The 22,033-nt window shown below is 36.2% G+C and overlaps 1 protein-coding gene across 1 annotated transcript in view; it reads left to right on the forward strand.

The window, feature by feature from the left end:
• Positions 1–22,033, forward strand: part of Ilk (integrin linked kinase) — a 165,384-nt gene that overhangs the window by 1,446 nt on the left and 141,905 nt on the right. The window contains exon 2 of the mRNA XM_090406216.1: positions 13,587–13,752. Within this exon, the coding sequence (XP_090262342.1) occupies positions 13,587–13,752 (166 nt within the window). The remainder of the gene's footprint in view (positions 1–13,586; positions 13,753–22,033) is intronic.

A 22,033-nucleotide genomic window follows, 5' to 3' on the forward strand; every position in this document is an offset into this window, starting at 1 on the left:
GTACATTGAGCAGAATGAGGGTAATATTATTTATACAGGCCAGCATGAATTTGTTAAGGGGCACTCTTGTTTTAATCTGATATTTCGATTGTGGATGATATTAAGGAGTGGTATGATAGACTTTGTGCTGACTGGTGTTGAACCTCCCATGATGAGTCTTGTGACTTTGTGGAGGTCAGGAAAATAATAATAATAATTACTAGATTTCATTAAATTCTATCCAGTCAATCCAGAGTTATTACATTCCATTTAGAAATGTATTGCTGTAATTTCTGGGCCTCCTTAGAGACTTGTGTGGAAGCTAAATTCTCACTTGTATTATGCCCCTTATGTTACATAATGTTACAAACAATCATTATTGGAGCATTTTCAACTCGCTCTGTTAATGCATTATACTCTCTCACCACTTTACATAAAAATAAAATATTTTTTCATTTCCTTACTTGCATAGCCCTTAACAGTTTTTGAAGGTCACCTTGTTCTCCCGCTGCCTATTCTTCCCACAGGCATCACTATATTTATCTGATAGGTCCTTTCACCAACTTGTTTGTCTCAATCATATCACTTCTTCACCTCTTGTCTGCTAAACTCAGAGCACATTCTCTTAATATTGCCTCATACCCACCATGCTAACAATCTCAAAGATCCTTGTTTTTAATATGATATTGCCATTGATGCCATCTGTTCACGCCCCTAATCTTTCTCAGACTCTCATGTCTGTGGTCTCTAGTATTTGGTCAAGTGTTTTATTTCTAACCCAGCTATTAGATCCATAAGTTAAAATTACTTTGAACACTGTCTTGTATACAGCTAATTTAGTGTTTTGACTAATTTCTCTCTTATTACATATAAATTTATTCATTTGACTTCCTATGATACCAGCATTGTTGATTCTGTTGTCTATTTCCATGTTTAATTTACCATCTTCACTAAAAATTATGCATAAGTTACTGAAATGTTTTTCTCATTCTATAGGTTTTCCATTCACGATGGAGTTGATATTTTCAATGTTTCTGCCTATTTTCATCGTCTTTGTCTTGTACAATTGCTGATTTTCATACCAAATTTATTACAACTGTTATTCAGTTTAGTCACAAATCTTGCAGACTGGAATTATTTAAAAGTATAACATCATCTGCATAAAGAGCTGAGATTAACATCTCCAATTTTGATATCAGGCTTAATACTGCTTTCCTTCATAATGTAATCCATATAGATAATGTACATCCTTGTTTGACACCAGAATTAACATTAAACCATATTCCTGTACTTCCTTCAATTCTAACTGCTGTTATACAACTCAAATAAAGCTAAGTATTGCTTGATATAATGCCCCAGTGACATCATATAACTGTAGAGTTTTGAATAGCTTTTCTCTTGGTACCATGTCATATGCCTTTTGCAGGTCTGCAAAACTTAAATACAGATCTTCGTTGTATTCCTATGATTTCTCATTTGTCGAAAATCTGATCCTGACAGCCTCTGTTTGGCCTGAATCCAGTTTGTTCTTCACTAAGTTTCCCTTTCACATTCCTTCTCAACCTTTTCTCAAGTATGCTTGCATAAATCTTACCAGGAACACTCAGTAGGGAAATACCTCTGTAATTCTATTAAGTTTTTATTTCCCTTTTTATATATGGGTATTATGAGAGCTCTACTCCAATCACCTGGACAGAGGGATGAATAAAAATCTTGCATTGCAGCCACTTCAAGATTTTTATATCTCCATACTCAAACATTTCTGGTTAATATCATCTATCCCCACTGCCTTTCCACATTTCAGGCTTTCGATAGCTTTTACTTTATGAATACATATCAAAGTGTGGATATGTATTCTGATTGCATGCCTGTTCAGTGTTTTTTTACCACTCTGTTGTCATTTGTTTCATTTAGCAAATCTTTTTTTTTTTTTTTTTAATATCACCTTTATCATCTCTAATTCCTTTTACAGCACTCTTTCCTGCATTTCTGAGCTTTTTCAACAGCCTCCAGAATATTTTGCTACCTTCCTGATATTTATTTTCTATGTTCTTACCAAAGTCTTCCCATGACTTTTGTTTAGCTAGTTTTACACGGTGTTTGGCTTTCTTACATTTGTCTATATGTTCTTTAAGAGCACAAGCTGACTTATTTGCCAGAGACTTTCAATATGCTTTCTTCTTTTCCTTCACTGCTTCTTTAACTCTGACTGAATCAATCAATGTTTTCGTCAGGGCTTGTCACTAAATCTCACAGGTTTGTTCCTGTTCTCATACTCCTTCATTTCTTGAATATTTTTCGTGAATAATGTTTGTGTATTTTAGTCTACAGTTCACATTTGAGAGCTGCTCAACTTTTATTCCCTTTAAAAATTTCTTACGTGTTCTTCTTTGTAAGCATGAAATTCAATTTTATCCTGCTCAAGACTAAATGGTGAATACTTCCAATTTCAAATCCTCTGTACAGTCTAGTGTCCTGCACCAGTGAGAAAACATCACTGTCAACAGTAACATAGTCATATCTTTTCTTTTTCTTTGCCTCTTCTCTCCATGTGAATTTGTGCACATTTTTAAAGGAATGCAGAGAACCAACCAGGGCTTCTGACATAATGTTCAATCCTCACCTTCTTGTGGTGCACTCTATTAGGTGTCTACCTGGATACTGAACAAATGAGAATGGGCTAGCAATTTGGGATTAGCTGATCAAATTGTATTCTTATTGGCTTAAACCACAATGTAAAATGATGATACAATATAATTGTGTCTTTTATATAACCCTATTAATAAGCCTTTTCATCGTCCGCGCGATGGGGAAGGAGTGTCCCAGGTTCGATTCCCGTCGAAGACGTGAAGAATTTGAGGATCTTCCTCAGCCATAGCCAAGTTAGCCGGTCTTGGGCACGGGCAGTAGGGTTTTTTCCACCAGTTTATATGGCGTTTTTCATCTCGCAAGCAGGCAAACCGGCCCAGTGAACATACGCCTATCCAAAAATATATCCCCTCCACACCAGCGGCAGACTAGGCGACAGGTCGGTTGGGAATAGTACTAACAAGTAGTCGCATCTAAGTAACACGCGGACCTTGCAGAGGAAGTGGGAATTACGCGTAGTGGAAGAAGAATAAGCCTTTTCATCATGTATGTTCAAGTATATAATTTCACTAAGCTTACATATGTTTTCAATTGTGAAACTAAGCTGACATCACAACTACGTTACAACAGCATACCAACCTAAGTATTACAAAGGGCATTGGGAGAATTACAGCTGGCAGTAAAACAAATGAAAATCAGTCTTTTCAAATTAATTTTTTCTGGTTTAATGATATATCTGATTTTTATAAGAATTTATTATTATTATTATTTTTATTATTATTACGGGTATCTCCATGGAGTCAGTAGACTCATCGCGGGAGACCCAAACTAGCAAAACAATATCTGTCATATCTCTTCTTGAATTCATTTACAGACGAATAGTTCCCAACTAAGTCAGGCAATGAATTCCACTCATTCACCACCCTCCAGGCAAAAAACCTTGTTCTGACACCTTTGTTAACCACACTCTTCTTTAATTTCCAGAGATGACCTCTTGTTCTTCCATCACTATCACACAGCTGAAACATTTCCCCTGCATCAATCCTATAAAAACCTTTCAGTAATTTGAATGTTTCTATCATATCCCCTCTTCTTCACTTATCAACCAATCTCTGCAATCCACAAGCTCTCAATCTATCAATGTAGGGAGCATTTTTTATATCACTCACCAACTTGGTCACTCTTCTCTGAACCCTCTCCACAGCCTCCTCATCTCCAAGGAATCCAGGTGATCAGACCTGAGCACAGTAATCCAAATGTGGAAGTATCAATGCTTTATAAAAGCGAATAATAACCTCGTTATCTCTGGATGTCAGTGTGTTCCTCAACAACCAAGTAATCCTATGTGCAATCTTGGACACCTTAGCAGTGTGTCCTCTGAACTTCATCTCCCTATCTACCAATACCCCTAAGTCACTAGCCTCATCAATCTCTTGGAGTACCATTCCATCGATGTAGTACACAGCTGGTAATCTTTTAATCCCAAAATGCATGACTTTACACTTTTCCACATTGAACTGATATCCATTATCTTTTGCCCATTTTACCAGCTTATTTAAATCCTCCTGCAAACTTTCAACATCAGCTTGATTTTTTATTGCACTACACAACTTTGCATCATCAGCAAACAACTGAATATCTCCCTTTAAGCCGTTTTCTATATCATTTATATACAAATTAAACAACATTGGCCCAAGCACAGAGCCCTGAGGCACACCACTGGTCACCTGCCTCATTCTGGACTCGGCTCCTCCATACACCACCTTATGGTATCTTTCCCTGAGCCATTCTCCTATCCATATCACCAATTTGCGTAACAGTGTTCTTTGTTCAAAAGCCTTAGCAAAATCCAGAAGTACCACTGTGTAGCCAGTTCCTTTGTCCAACTCAGATGTTATTCTATTATGAATAGTTAATAGATTGCTAAGGCAGGATCTACCTTTAACAGAACCATGTTGGCCTCTATAGAGTATCATATCCTGATCCACCCATTCTTGAATTTTGTCTTTAACCAACTTTTCCAATACTTTTACCACTACTCCTGAGATGGTGATTGGTCTGTAATTAAATACCGCAGTTTTAGAGCCACCCTTATGCAAAGGAACCACTTTGCCTAACTTCCACTCCCTAGGGACCATACCAGAGTTCAAACTTAAATTAAATATGTAAGAGGGGTTGACAATTCATTTGCACATTCACGCAACACCCGAGCTGATATTCCATCTAAGCCTACAGCAGTGTTTGCATTTAAATTTTGCAATATATTTAATACCTCTGATTCTTTAGCTTCAATTCTCACATTAGGTATTGCTACAGTTATAGAGATATCCTCACTTGGGTGATAAACTTTTGAAAAGTGATCACTTAGTAACTCGACTATTACATCTAATTTTGTCACCTCAATACCATCAGCACCCACTAAAGTTGTCCTTCCGAAGTCATTCTTCCTCTTACTTGCCACATAGCGGAAGAACTCTTTGGAATTACCCTTGATCTCTTTGGCTAAGGTCTTCTCATAATCTGATTTAGCTTTTCTTACTATGCTGGTAACCTTCCTAGCTTGAGCCTTGTACTGCTCATGGGTGTCCTGATCGCCTTTCTCCTTGTAAATTCTCCATAACATTTTATTTTTTTGCAGATCAAGCTTGATACTACTGCTCATCCATCTAATGCCTGCCTTGTTTGACCATGGGGACGCAATCTGATATTGCTTTCCTCAGATACCCGCTGATTTTATCCCAAGCACTGCTAACATCTTTCCCTTGCAATATGTTCTGCCATGGGATGACTGCAAGCTCACTCCGAAGCTTGTTATAATTGCCTAACCTGTAGTTCCATATATACCCCTTCTTAACAGAAAAATCCACAGATTTTGCAACCTCCCAAGTCAATACCACATGATCGCTTTCACCAATTGGAGGTAATGAGGACACCTTACTTATGCATATAACCTCTGAACCAATAACCAGGTCCAACACTCACACCACGTGTCCCTTCAGTTATGTGCTGTTTCAAGTAATTATCTCATAGAAGATGTATGACCTCCATTTCCTTTTTGCTACGTGATATTTCCTCCTTCCAATTGATATCACCATAATTAAAATCCCCCATAATAATCAACGAATGGTCGAGGCTTCATGTTTATGCAAAATAAAGTATTGTTTGAGAATGCTTGACTATTTATTTCAAAATTAATCTGTAGAGAGAGGGTACATTTTAGTTTTTGACAGAGGACTTGAGACAAATAGTGTTACCTGCTATCATAGATAAGAATTTACTTCATATTTCAAAATCAACAACGAAGTATCTTTGAGAGTATCTCCATTCAAACTAACTTTTGTCAGGGACAAATAGTCTATGAAGGAAATTACTTATTATATTAATTTACACAAGATACTCTCTCATTGTTGAAAATAAAACTTCATTATGTTCGTTGGAAGCTGCATATAATCAGATAACTCAATGAATGAAATGATGTTTATAAATGAAAAAAAAAAAATGTAAATTATGCAATAAATTTTGAATGTATTTAGAATGAGGCTGAAAATCCACTCAGCACTGGTTTCGTACAACTCGCTTGTGATGAGTGGAATTTTGGAGTCCTGTATGTATATTACATACACAAGGGATGACCAGAATAGTGTGCAGAAATCCAGATGTGGTCTTTAACTAAAACAAGTTAGAGCCTCTGTAGCTCAGTCAGTATAGACGAAGCCCTTTGGTTAGAAAGACCCGGGTTTGATTCCCATCCGTGACGTGGAAAAGTATAATCCTATCTTGTCTTTATTTTGTCTCTTTCAACAAAAGTTGAGTTACCCAGTCTCATATGGAGGTAGGGATTTTTTTCTCCAAGAAACTGGGGTTTTCCATTCCCCAGAACAGGCAAACTGGCCCTGTGAACACACATGAATTACAGTCAGAAATACCTCCAGCCATAGTTCTAATTCATCAGTCATGACGGTCCCGAGCCGGATAAAAATAGAGCGATTGAGATAGTACTGTACCTCCCCCATAAAAGGGGCTCACAGCTGTTGAATCATCATACAAAATAAATAAATAAAAAATAAATAAATAAAATCAGCTCTAAAGTTAAATAATTTAAAAATGTTTTTTTTTTTCACTTGAGAGTGAAGAATATTACAGTATTTTATTTTTGTTATATTCTGTTTGATTCATAATGACAGTAGCATTATCATATATCAACTTTAGCAATAATAGCCTTTTTTTTTGTTATTACTTTTTCCACTTTTCTTTGTGGCATATTGATTTTAAAAGTTTTTAAAATACTAGCAAAAAGTAACATGTTGGTTCTAAGAAATTATTAACATCCTGAAACTCTTATTAAATCTCCCAAATTTAAGAGGTCTCAAAAATTTGCGAATTTAATACCCCTCCCATAGTGATATTGTAAACAGTTCCCATTTATAAACTCCTCCCCCCCCACACACAGATAATAACTTCCCTCTTTTATAAAACATTCTATCCATTTTAAGTCTGTATTAAAAACCACATCCTTGAAAATTGAGACTTCATCATTAGTAAACAGACAAGAAATATCAAAACTAATATACTGCTAAAAGAGAGCCTTGATTTTATAATGTTCTGCTTCTCCCAGATATATTTGAATTTGGTATTCAAATTTATAGTACATGCAAGTTTTTTTTACATGGAAAGGCAAAATTTATAAACAAATAGGTGGAACTGCAATGGATTCATTCCCTACTCCTCTTGGCTAATTCCTTTAGAAAGCTCAACAAAGCTATATGAAACCTTTCAGTCTGAGTGCTATGTAGATGGCGTGTTTGCCATTTGGCCCCATGGCCCATATACATTGGATTCATTTTTAATTTGCTTAAACAGCCAATGCTCCTTTCTTGGCACATTAGTCACATTTTTCAAAATGACTTTTCTGTTTATAATATAGCTAAAACACACATTGGAAAATATGCAAACTATTGCACTATCATTCAGTCTAACAGTATGGTATTCTTAAAGCACTTAATCATGGAGCCAGGGCCATTTATTGAATGAAATGATGCAGTTCTTGCTCCAAAACTCATTTACCTTTGCCCATATTTTTAGCCAGTGGCCACTACATGTTAAACACCACCTGCACCTCTCATCTTTTTCCTCTCCAAATACAAGACAAACATAACTGGGCCTGTTACCTATATCCAGGATATATCTGAAAAGAAAGTTGAAGTATTAAATAAATATAATATCCACACATATTCAAACTGCAGTTCACACTAGCTAACCCATTCATTCATCAAAGGCCAAACTCTATCATTTATTATCTAGTCTGTCCATAAATACAACTTGAACAGCACATAAACCATTAATCTATCAGTAAACCATTTACTGCTTTTAGCACATACAAACCACATGTATAATTTGCATATAGTAGCATTCAATGTTCAAAATGTCCCCCTTTTGCCTTCATGCATGCCTAAAGTCTGTGAGGCCACATATCGATGGTGGCATGCATAACATCTAACAGAAACACTGCCACTACTAGCTCCAAATCCAACTTCATGCTGGCAATGCTAGGGTGTCATTTCTTGCAGGCTACTCTCTCTAGCTGTGGGCCACAGTTTGAAGTTCAATGGATTCAGATTGGGGCTTCCAAACAGCCAATCAGATGGTGATATGTGGTTGGGCACATTTGCCTCCAACCACTATTGTGTGGTCCTCACCTTGTATGTCCTAGTCCTATTGGAAGTCCCACTGCCTACCGTTAAACAAGGTGTTGTTTAGGGCTGTACTACATATTCCAGCACAGTGTCTTAATACACTTTGGCAGAGGTTTGACCCCTTTCTTGCAGAAATGCAACTTAGATATCTCCCTGATATATCACCCCCCCCCATACACACAACAGACCATCAGTGACACAGGGTGATGACCTTTCTGAATCCTGAGTGCTATGACACATATTGTGTGGCTGCATACATTGTTTGGCTGTTAAACAACTCTTCAATGAATAAATAAATATAACTGTAAATATAAATAAATCTCATCTGTGAAGAGGATATCTCTGTGTCTGTTGTTTATATACTTCTGGAGAAGTGCCTTTGATTTTATCACCGTCTACTGCATAAGTTGTGGTGTTAGATCCAATAGAACGACAATAGGCTCTCACCCCCAGATCATCAGTTAGTACATGTGACATTGTTCTCTGTGAAATGTTCATCTCTCACAACATCACTTTCTGCATTCTCACAGGATTATCGTGGAGCTGCTTTAGAAGCTGCTGTGTCCTAATGCACTGTAGTTTACTTTTTCTTTGACGGTCAGATACAGCTTTTGTATTGTTATATTGGTTAATAGTTCGATACACAAAATCCTACTGATCCCAAGTATTTTTAGTGTGTTGAAAATAACAGGTGGCCTCATTTCACTTGTGAAGTGCTAGTACAGCCACACGGTTCTAATTATCTCTCACTGCATGTTAACCCATACAGTTAGTCAACTTTCTCTCTCTACTGACAAACATGTGAATGTTGGTCCACTAATGGACCCAGGCTCATGCAGTTCTGTGGGCAGCACGGGACTGTGCAGAAGTTGTAATGGTATTTATGGCAAGGCTGTTTATATCCAGGAGATCATGAAGTGACTGTTACCTGTAACTTAGCCTATTGTGGACAGATAGGAAGATCTGTTAACATCTTTTTCAGAGAGCACAAGAAATACATTCATTACTATCATTATGACAGACCATTCTGTGGATGCCTCTTATCAGATTAGATGTAAGAAACTACAGTGATATATATATATGGACAAATTACTTAAAAAAGGAAGTATTAGTAGTAGGGGGGATTTTGTTATGTTTGTTTTTTTAAATTTGTTGTATCGAAATTGATGCTTTTATTTGTTCTTTTTGTTACAAAATTATTGTACCTGTATTGTGTCCAGTTGTGATTGTAACCATCATTATGGCCACCATATCTAACACTGTCTCTATTTAAAGACTACATTATTTGTAGCATAGTCGAAGATTTCATAGCATGCTATGCATGTGGCATGTATGCATCCTTTGGTTTCAAAATGTGGCAGGTGAGGAACAGGGATGTGTGTGTGTGTGTGTGTGTGTGTGTGTGTGTGTGTGTGTGTGTGTGTGTGTGTGTGTGTGTGAGTGTGAAATGTAGACAGTTGAGAGCACAGGAATGACATAAGTGCTTTGATCTCAGGATTAAGCAGTAGCAATAGAGATAGCTCTGGAAATGGGTTAGTGCTGGTTTGCAGATACCAATAGCATGTTAGAAGATGAAGAGAATATAAAAGATGGGTTTGTGGATTTGACTTTGGGCTGTGTGGCAGAGAGAGATGTTTTGTTTGATGACTGAGATTGTGCATATGAATGCCTGGGGAAAGCAGGATGTGTGGAGAGAGAAATAGAACTGCTGAGAAAGGAGATAGAAGTTATGAAGACTGAGTTAAGAAAGGTGAATGAAGAGATTACAGAGGTCAGCTAATATAAGGAGAACAAGGGAGAGAAAATAGTGAGAAGCAAGGGAAGAGAGGAAATTAGAAAAAGTCAAAAGAGTGTGGGGGCAAGTAATAGAGAGATGAGGGAAAGTGTTTTGGGGAATTGGAAACATGAAGAGTCAGGGATTGCCATTGAGAGAAAAATGAACCTGTTCTGAGTAGTATGAAGATATGATGATTCGGTGTGTGTGCAGAGTAGAATGCTCGAGGAGTAATTGCTGAGGGAAACAGTGAAATAACAGAGAAGAATGAATGAATCTGTTCAGAGTATTATTATTATTTATTATTATTATTATTATTATTATTATTATTCAGGCCTCCATGGAGTCAAAAGACTCATCGTGGGAGGTCCTTTCTAAGAAACACAAGTCTATCAAGACTCATTGAGGGAGGTCCCTCCTAGGAAACGCAAAGTCTATCATGCCACTACTTAAATGCATTGACCGTTCTCTCTCTCACCACTCCATCAGGCAATGCATTCCATGGTTCAACCACCCTCCATGCAAAGAAACCACTCCTCACACTTTCCTTTCGTAACTTCCAGGAATGGTCCCTTGTCATGACTCCTTCCCGCTGTTCAACCAAGCGAAAGAACTCCCTAGTGTCAACCCTGTAACCACCTCCCACCTCTCAGTTTAAAAGTCTCGATCATATCACCCCTCCTTCTTCTATCCACCAAACTCTGCAGTACACACTCCCTCAGCTGATCCTCATATATGTATTATCGACCAAATTTAAATAAATACAGATGCATAAAACTTCCCAAAATTTGGGAAACAATAATTTTCAGAGGTCCCATTTTACATCCTATGCCACCTACAAATGCCCATAGAGGGTGCACCAACTAGTTAAGATTTTAAAGTCATCCATGTGTATCATTGTGTCTGTGTGTGTTGTCCGTGTGTGTGAGTGAGTGAGAGAGAGATAAGAGTTATTTGTAATCCCTGAAGATGTCTTAGTGACTGAGATAAAATATTGGATAATTAAAATTAGTTTTTAATCCTTTCCTAGTGATGTAAATATTCCATTAAACCTCCAGCATGATGTCATCCCAGCACTTAATCCTTAACACATGGATGCTGTTAAAAGGTTATTATCGGATCGATATTGGGGAGATTTTTCATATGGCAGAACAAGAGGCCATCCCTGGAAGTTGCAAAAGGAAGTAGTAATCATAATTTATTCATTTATGAATAAGGAAATATACAGTACACAGAAATATTCATATAACAAAAACTCATAGAGGTATATAGTCTATATAGATGAAATGAGCCAAGTTATTATATTTTGTGCCAAATGATAAGTGTCAGATGGTTCATGAGCTTCATCTTCATGAAGTTTGCTTATGTATTGCCAAAACTGTTTTCTTGGTCTTCCACTTCCCCTGTGTCCATTAGTTGGACACAAGGGAAGTAGAAGACTCCTTTGTGTATTATTAATTACTCTGTATAGAGGAAGAACACTGAACCTAGGTGAATGTTTAAGCTGGTGTCCCAGCCATCTCAGATGACTTTTATTTGAATTGTTTTTATTAGGAATGTGATCTTGCGTTACTCACAATTATAGTAACGGAATTAACTCGCATAAAATATTCTTTATTAGTAGAATTTTCGCCTGAGTATTATAGGCATCATCAGTACAAGTACAAAGGCTAATTAAACAATAACTGACATATTCACAAGACGCCACCTAAGTAGCTAATGTAAGATAACTAAAAAAGGTCATTAAATTTCCTTAACTTATTTTAAAACAAACAAACAATATACAGGGTGTTCGGGATAAATTTGACATGTTTATAATTAATTATATTTTTCCGTAAGTTACATGTATTAACACACACTTCTCTTCATTTAAAAGTTTGGACCCTTCTTCATTCATATACAAGATGTCAGAAAGGATGGATAGCTGGAACCCACCTGAATCATGGAAGAGAATAACTTGTATCATGATGATTCGTGCCCGCCATCAAAATAAGGATATTACGACTGCTGCCCAATGCTCCCTGAATACAGTAAAAACAATCAGGCATGAACTAGAGACTTGCAATGGTGACTACGAGGATGTAGCAAGAAGAAAGATCCCTAGCAGACGATCTGATTGCGTTCGTACAGCAGAATTCCTCGCAAATCTGCAGGAACAGGTGTTGAAGAACCCTGGCATTGGAATTCGGGCTTTGTTCGTGGAGTTGCTAACTGTAGTCAAGCCCTGGATAACAAGGGTAGGCAATGGTAGGCCGTATGTATGGCAGCAGGATTCGACCCCTTGCCACACCTCTGGGAAAAGTCAAAAATGGTTGTCTGAAAATTTCTACGACTTCACCAGTCCAAATGTTTGGCCTCCAAACTCCCCAGACCTTAACCCCATGGATTATTTTGTATGGGGCGCAATTGAAAAAGACACCGTGTATATAATTACAAAAGTTAGGAAAGATTGGCTGATTTATAGAGTACTATCTCACACAAAGGGGATAGACGTAGACCATCGGATCTGTTTCGGTTGGGGGAGTGAAGTAACATTTCACATGTTTCTTTGTAAAGCTGTTCCATTTGGAACAACTTTTGTGAATGACTTTTGTTTTGTTCCAATGAACTCTGTCTAGTGTTGATGGCGTGCTCTGCAAGTCCAGACTGTTCAGATTCAAGGTACTGAATATATGACTTGTGTGCTTCTAGTTCTGAACAGTCTGGACTTGCAGAACATGCTATCACACTAGACATAGAGTTCATTGGAACAAGACAAAAGTCAGTTCCTCATGGAACTACTTTACAAAGAAACATGTAAAACATTACTTCACTCCCCCAACTTAAACAGATCTGATGGTTTATCTCCTTTATGGGAGATAGTACTCTATAAATCAGCCAATCTTTCCTAATTTTTGTAATTGCACACGTGCACGTACACACACACACACACATGCGCGCGCACACACACACACACACACACAGTGTTTTTTTTTTTTAAATAGCTTTAGGAAATTTAATGACCTTTTTTAGTTATTTTATATTAGCTACTTAGGTGGTACCTTGTAAATATGTCAATTATTGTTTAATTAGCCTTTGTACTTGTATTTATGATGCTTGTAATACTCAGGCGAAAATTCTACTAATAAAGAATATTTTATGTGAGTTAATTCCATTATTATAATTGTAAGTAATATGTCTACTCATGGTATTTCCTTACTGAAACTTAGATCTTGCCATGTATATCCCATTATTGTTAGAAGGTGTGCTATTCCCAAGCTGTTGGTGATATTAACTGCTCACTGAGTAATGATGTTCCATGTCTGGGCACCATATGTAAATATGGCTTGACTGATGGATTTGTACAGATGAATTTTGGTATTTATAGTGATTGGATTTATTTCCAGATATTAGTTAGTTAGTCCATCACTTATCCAAAAACCGTTAGTTTAAATTTTTTTAAAAATAGATTTAATAGTAAATTTAATATTTTTAATATTGATTCACTATTAAGTTTATATTTAATAGTAAATTTGAAAAGCATGTCGTTTTTTGTTGAAACTCTGTTTTAGTGATGATCATGGGTTTAGTCCACTTCATTGGGCTTCAAAGGAAGGACGATCCAATATAGTGGAAATGCTAATCCTCAGAGGATCAAGAATTAATTCTACTAATATGGGAGATGACACATCTCTCCATCTTTCAGCAGCTCATGGTCATAGGGACATTATTCATATGGTAAGCCATCAATTTTAATGGACATTAAAGAGTTCTAATGAATTTATTGCTTAAAATCAAATTAGTTATTCATGTAATAGTAATTCAAGTAAGAGTGCAAATTTTCAGTAAATTTTCCACTATTAGTTGATCCAGCCTGCAGATCCTTTTTAATTTTGTTATCCTCGAATGGAAGATATTCTGGATCTTACAACAATATGTAAGAAGGAAGATTTTTATTCTCTGTCTTTGTGTTGCTTCATCCTATCTTCTGCTTATATTTCAGTTTGTTCTCAACAAAGATACCTTGTTAACTTGTGAAAACAGAGGATATTGCACTTGCATACGCTGAGATATTTCACTGAGTTTTGGAATGTTTTATCACACATTCTCCTGTTTACCAGAAATATGCAATAATTTTTTTTTTATTATTGATACTGCAGATATAATTCAAAGCTTGCTACTTAGTATTACAAGTGCTTAGGTGGTGCATAGGTGATAAAATACATTATCTCTCTATTTTATTTCAGATATATCAGATATTATGAGGGGTCATAAAACCTATGACACGATAGTGCCACTTGCAGGCAAGTGATTAAAAGAAGAAAGGAATATGTTTATATGTTTCTTGAAGACCTGAGGGTTATAATCACTTCATTCAATCACTGTTCTGTGGGGCACAGTGATTGAATGAAGTGAATTGAGTGAATGAAGAAAGATAAAAAAATTAGTATAATATGTTTGGAGCTGAAGTGTATATGGGCATGAACCAGCAGCTGCTCATGTTCGTATGCGATTAGAGGAGTAATAATGGCCAGTCAGTTGAGCAGTATCCATGGAAGTAACAATACTCGTAAACACATCCACTGCAAGTGGCCAGGTTTCTCAAACTAAATTGCATAAAAGCTGTAATGAATTTGGCTTGAAATTCGGCAATAAAAATGCAAACTATGAAAATGTGCAGTAACATATAAAACTTTAGCCTCATTCTGAATGGAGAGCGTATAGAACAAGTAAAACATTTCAGCTATTTAAGCACAGTTTTTAGCGAAGATGACAGGTTAAATCTGGAAATAGATAACAGAATAAGCAAAGCTAGAATTGTGGGAAGCCAGATGAATAAATTTATATGGAATGAGTGAAAAATTAGCTAAAGTACTAAACTAGCAATATGCAACACATTGTTGAAACCAATTTTAAGTTATGAATCAGAGTTGGGTTAGAAATAAAGCACTTGATGAAAGATTAGAGACCACAGATAAGAGTTCTTAGAAAAATCAGGGAAGTGAACAGATGGCATCAATGGCAGAATGATATTAAAAATGAAGACATTAGGAAGGAACTTGACATTGCTAGCATTCCTGGATGCATGATAACTAATCTAAGGTGGTATCATAACTTTTAAACAGAATGGGAGAGGAAAAGTTAGAAGATGGCAAGAAAAAGATCCTGACGCAGACCAAGATCTAGTTGTATTGATTCAGTCGGAAGTGACTTAGAAGAACAAAATATTAAATATGACAATAGTGAAGTGCTGACAAGTAATCGACTAATTTGGAGGAAAATTGTTGAAAGGAGATTATTAATAATGTAACCTTATTCATGTAGTGTTGTCATAGTAGTCTGAATAAGTCTCAATGGTATATCTCTTAGGAAATTGATGATGATGAATTCTCAACTATTTATCAAAAAGTGAAAATCGGATCCTGATATCCACTAGTTGGCCTGAAATTCAGCTTGTACTTCTCCAGGTTTCAGTTTCCCTTCTACAATTTTTCTTAGCCTCTTCTCAAATATACTTGTATAAATCTTATGTGGACTACTCAGTAATGAAATTCCTCTGCAATTCTCACATTCAGTTTTATTCACCATTTTACAGATGGGTACTATAGATCTGGAATTAGATCTCACCAAGAGTTGTAGATTATGCAGTGCAACCACAGTAGCTTTTATAACATGATTTTTGAGCATTTCTGATCAAATATCATTCACTCAAGCTTTCCACATTGAATTCTTGATTATGTTCTGCTACTGTTTTATCACTCCTTGTTTCATTTAGCAATTTTTCAAATCCTTTAAGTGTCCAAGACACCTTCAGTTTTGTATTATCTTATTGTCTCTTGATTCCTTCCAGACTTTTCCTTCCAAAACATTCTGCCACCTTCCTGATATTTATCTTCTATTTCTTACCATGACTTTTGTTTAGCTATTTTTATGCAGTGCTTCTCTTCGTTATATTTTTCTATGTATTCTCTCAGGGTACAAGCTCATTTAATTGCTAGTAACTTTGAGTATGCTTGTTTTTCAGAGCTCAGTCTACCATGAAATCCTGTTTTTTTTTCTATCCATGCAGACAACTTCAGTACCACATGCATCTCTGGTTGAATCAATCAATGCTTTCTTGGAGTTTGCCAATGAGTCTCCATAGTTTGATTCTTGTCTTCACATGCTTTCATTTTTTCTTGAATTATATTTGAGTTGATTAGTTCATCTCTGAAAGCTACTCCACTCTCCAATGTTATTCAGTAAAAATTCAGTATTATACTGAATTTTATTTTGCCCAAAGCTAAATGCCAATCACTTTCTATTTCAAATTGCTTGTATATGCTTGTGTCCTGAACCAGCATAAACATATCATTATCATTTGAATTTATTAGTTCATCTCTGAAAGCTACTCCACTCTCCAATGTTATTCAATAAAAATTCAATATTATACTGAATTTTATTTTGTCCAAAGCTAAATGCCAATCACTTTCTATTTCAAATTGCTTGTATATGCTTGTGTCCTGAACCAGCATAAACATATCATTATCCACAATAACATAATCAATGAGACTTTTCTTAACATCTTTTCTTGTGTCTTCTCTCTGTTTTTACTCAGATCCAACCTCTCCTAGCACAAGCACATGAGATCCATAGCTTCTTCTGCCTCCAAAATACTTGGTATTCTTTTTTTGTTTTGAACAGTACTTCTCTTCTGACACCTTATAAAGCTTGAATCTGCCTTCCTGATCTTAGAATACTGTTCCCACATTAGGATGGTGCACCTGGGACCTACATCAGAATACTTGATTGTATTCATAAGAGAGAGAGCAATCCACCTAACTGATGACCTCTCTTGTCAATTCTCTCACATCGCTTTCCATAGAAGATCTGTTGTTGCATTGTCTTTTCTATAGGTATTTCCATGGATCTGCATAAAGTAAAGTGCTAAATTTGATATCTCCAATTCTAATATCAGTTTAATGCCATTTTCCTTCATAATGTGATAATGAACAAGAGTGGAGATAATGTGCATTCTTGTCTCACACTTCATTTTACATCAATATTCTTGTATTTCCTTCAATTCTAACTGCTGACTTACAACTTAAATATAGACTATATATCGCCATTTGTATAATGTTCATCAAACATCAATAAAAAGAAAGAGCACCTGCTATCCTAAAAGATGAGTTACTTAAAGCAATAAACAAAATGAAAACATCCAAAACTCCTGGAATTGACCAAATTCCTACTGAATTCTGGAAATACGGAGGCCAGGGAAACCATGAAATATTTATTGAATGCTTTTAACCAAATTTTATTCTCAGGAGAAATACCTAAGGACTGGGAAACTGGAATCATAATTCCTATCCATAAAAAGGGTGATAAACAAAAATGTGAAAATTATCGCCCTGTCACCCTTTTAAATCATAGCTACAAGATATTCATTCGAATTATACAAAACTCCATGCATAAATTAATGGAAGAAATCGTTAAGGAAGAACAAGCCAGTTTCAGACCCACAATTGATCAAATCTTCCCACTTAATACTATAGCAGAAAAATGCTGGGAACACAATCCATCACTGTCTTGCAGCTTCATTGACTTTAAACAAGCTTTCGATTCCATAGACAGAGACAAATTGATCAATATCTTAAACTCTAAATCAATAGACTCCAAATTGTTGACCTTCATTTCAAACTTTTACAAAGACACAAAAGCACTCGTCAAATTTAATAATATAAAAACAGAAGAATTTAAGATAGAAAAAGGAGTTATGCAGGGCTGCCCACTTTCACCCCACTTATTCCACATATACTTAGAGGAAATATGCAAAGAAATCTTTAATGAACCAGGAATAAATATAAATGGAAGAAACATCAAATACGCAGATGATATAGTAATCTGGCGGTATTCAAGCTACAATTAGAAAACTCGTCTTTTAAATGAAGAATGTAAAAACTTTGGAATGATGATCAACAGCAGAAAGACCAAAATAATGAAAATAGGAAAAGAAGTGGAAAACATCTCAATAACCCTGGAGAACCAAACAAGTAAAATATTTTGTCTACCTAGGAAGCACCATTACACACAATTTGGACAGCACTGAAACAGTAAAACACAGAATTAACATTGGATAGTCAAACATGAATAAATTTTTCCCTTGCTCAAAAAAATTAAATTTTCTTGAATATGGGAAAAAATACCAAATAAAAGGGGTGGGGGGTTTGCACAATTCTTTTGTGATATTCTGAAAACTGGAATCCTATTGAAACAGTTTAAGAAGATAAAACTCATTGCTCTGCTTAAACTTGGTAAGCCAATAATAGAACACTTTTAGGCCCAACAGTAGCTGTTGTGATCAGGTCTCATCTTTGACATCATTTAGAGAAGCAAGCTTTCAAAAACAACTGAAAACTGCTATATTATTCATCTATCTCTCAGCAACTTATGACACCATTTAGAAGGAGGGTCTAATATACAAACAAACTTATTAAATTCATCTCTTGCCTGACTACAATCTGTGTAGTAAACGATATATAAGTATTAAGCAATAGATATTTCCAAGTGGTTTTAGGAAAAGAGATGAGCAAGCAGAAATAAAACTAAAAAATGGTCTACCTCTGGGACCAGTGTTAGCCCTCTTTCCTTTTTTAATCTGAATATTTTAGGCCTCCCTGATATGCATGCCAGAAAATTCTGTTATGCAGATAGCATTGCTTTTGCTACCAGACATAGTTTATTTAAAAATATGAAAGAAACTCTAACGTCTCATCTGGGAACTTTAGGGGATTATTTTAAGAAATGGAGACGCTGCCTAAATTTAGATAAAACTGAAGTGTCCCAATTTTAATTGAATAACAAATCTGGCCAGGTCTTTAGGTGAAAGATCTTCAGGTCACCTTAAATGTACTACATTGGGACATGATAGTATTTAGGTGTTACACTGGACCACTTACTGTTCTACAGAAACACCTGAAGAATACATTAGCTAAAATAATCATTATTAGTTCAAGGATGCATTGTGGTTGGTCGGTGAATTTAGCGCTCGTGTAAAATTGGTGATTTTTGTATGTTTTATTGTATTTTTCCCTTAGAAAATTACTGTTTTATAGTATATGGTGAATTTAGTGTTTTATAACATATTTATTAAGATATTTCAGTAATAAGTATAAGTTTAAAATGGTGCTAGAAACGTAATGCTAAGAAGAGCAGTGCAGTTGAGAACAAGAAGGCTAGTCCCATTAACAAGGTTATTGGATATAAGGAGGAGGTTATTGAAAATGAATTAACTCCAAAATAGCAAAATTAAAGCAGATTATCAGAGAGATGACATGGCAATTACAGAAAGTCAAGAGACATTTAAATGAACTTAGAGAGGAAAACCGCATGGATAGGCTTATGTGTTCATCACACATGTTGAATTGGATTTAAACAGTATTGATGCGAACACAGATTGATAAGAAAATAACTATTTATTAACTTAAAAGCTAATATTTCACTGGTATTATATCCAGCATCTTCAGAGCACACAAACAAAGTTTGTTACAAATGCAAAACAACCACAATCTGGTGTAACAGTGGGACTAGTATGAGTAATTGCAGCGTGCAACACAAGACTAAAGTCCTAATACGGCAGCATCTAAGTTTAAAAAAAAAAAAAAAAAAAAAAAAAAAAAAAAAAAAACAGTAGTCCAAAGTTTTGAAAAAAATAAAATAAAAATAAATAAATATTAATTTATTTATAACATGAAAGGATTTGAGTTTGTTGACTGGCCAAAAGAAACAGTCAACAAACTCGAACCTTTCACGTTGAAACACCCAGAATATATGGAGCTCCAAAATTCACAAACAAGGTACACCTTTATGCCCTATTATAGATAGTATAAACAGTCCTACATATAAACTAGCTAAACATTTAGCCAAACTACTAGCCACTTGCACAAACAATTCTCCCTCTTTTGTTAAAAATTCTACCCACCTAAAAAGTATTTTAGAAAACCACACCTTAAATAGTTCAGACCTAATGGTGAGTTTTGATATCACCTCATTATTCACTAATGTACCATTGACTGAAACACTTAACTTACTAAATTCACAATTTCCCCCTGATATATTTTAGCTATTTAAATTCACAGTACAGGCAGGTTATTTTACATGGAAAGGGAAAATATACAGACAATTAGATGGGACAGCTATGGGATCCTCCCTTTCTCCCCCCTTAGCCAACTTTTACATAGAACATCTGGAAAAGCTAGCTATCAACACAGCCACTCTCAAACCTAGTATCTGGCTATGCTATGTTGATGATGTGTGTGCTATTTGACCATGTGGCCAAATAGCAAACACATCATGTCCAAACATATTTGGACCATGACCAAATATGTCCAAACACATCCAGATGGAAGTGTTCATCCAGTTTGGACCCCATCAAACATGTGCAAAGATGTCATGTCTAAATGTGTCAGGCACTAGAGAAGAATGGAGATCTGCAAGTTGACCAACTGTGTCATGCAGACTGCAGACAAGAGTATACAAAAGAACATGCAGGTAGATTATTATGTCTGTACACGAATGCTAGGAGTATCAAAAACAAAGGGGTAGAATGAATTTGTTTCCTTGGTCCATATGTTGGGACCTCAGATTGTAGGCATTAGTGAGACCCAGCTATCAGAATCAGACATACTAACTGGTATCAAGTGTAAAGGGTACAGTATTTTTAGGAAGGATAGAGAAGAATGGGTGTGCTGCTAATGATATCGGATGACTTGAATCCAGTTAAAGTTGAGAACTATGATAGTAGTACTACTAACAGTATTTCATGTGGCAGTGAGTTTGAAGCCACTTGGTGTGAGGTGGAATCTAACAAGATCAATTTACATAATAGGGTTTTGTTATTGACCTGGTGAATTGGTTGCTAGTGAAGAAATTATTATTATTACGGACAGCTACAAGGAGTCCTTAGACTCATCGAGGGAGGCCCAACATCATGTCAAGAACAACTATTCAACATTCACACAGTACCTATCGTACTTCACCTTGAACTCATTTACAGTCATGGCACCCACAACAGACTGACAGCTTATTCCACTCATTTACCACTCTCCAAGTAAAAAACCTAGCTCCAACACCTTTCTAACCACATGCTTACCAAGCTTCCATGGATGGCCCCTAGTCCTCCCACTACCAGTCCTATTCTCAAAAATATCTTCTGAATTAATCTTATAGAAACCCTTCAGTAATTTGAATGTCTCAATCATATCGCCCCTTTTTCGCTTATCAACCAATTTCTGCAGCCCACAAATCTTCAACCTGTTTTCATAATGTTCATTCCATAGCCCTGCTATTATCTTGGTCACTCGTCTCTGAATCCTCTCCACCTTCTCCCCATCGAGAAGAAACCCTGGCACCCATATCTGGGCACAGTAGTCTAGATGGGGTCTTATCAAGGCTCGATGCAGAGGAACAATAACCTGTTTGTCTCTGCTTGTTAAATATTTTTCAGCAACCAAGTGATTTGATGAGCTGATTTAGCCACTTTTGCAATGTGCCCCTTAAACTTCAACTCCCTATCCACCAGCACTCCCAAATCCCTAGCCTCATCAATCTTCTGGAGTACGGTTCCACCAATGTGATATACTGCTGCTAATCTTTTCACCCCAAAATGCATAACCTTACACTTTGCCACATTAAATTGACATCTATTTTCCTTAGCCCAGTCCTCCAAACTATCCAAATCATCCTGCAAAATTTTGACATCCTGTGCACTCACTATTGCTCTACCCAACTTTGCATCATCAGCAAACAAGTGAACACTTCCTCTCAGATCCTTTTCTACATCGTTAATGAACAAATTGAAAAGTAGTGGTCCAAGAACAGAGTCCTGTGGCACACCACTAGTCACAGGCCATCTTTTGGACTCTACTCCTGAATAAACCACTCTCTGATATCTCCCCGTCAACCACCCTCCTATCCATCTCACTAACCCTATATCCATCCCCATATGCTGCAGTTTACTGATTAGAATTCCATGTGGTAT

This window comes from Typopeltis vanoorti, chromosome 16 (genome assembly GCF_054136105.1).
Source record: "Typopeltis vanoorti isolate ZY-2024b chromosome 16, IOZ_Tvanoo_1.0, whole genome shotgun sequence".
NCBI lineage: Eukaryota > Metazoa > Arthropoda > Arachnida > Uropygi > Thelyphonidae > Typopeltis > Typopeltis vanoorti.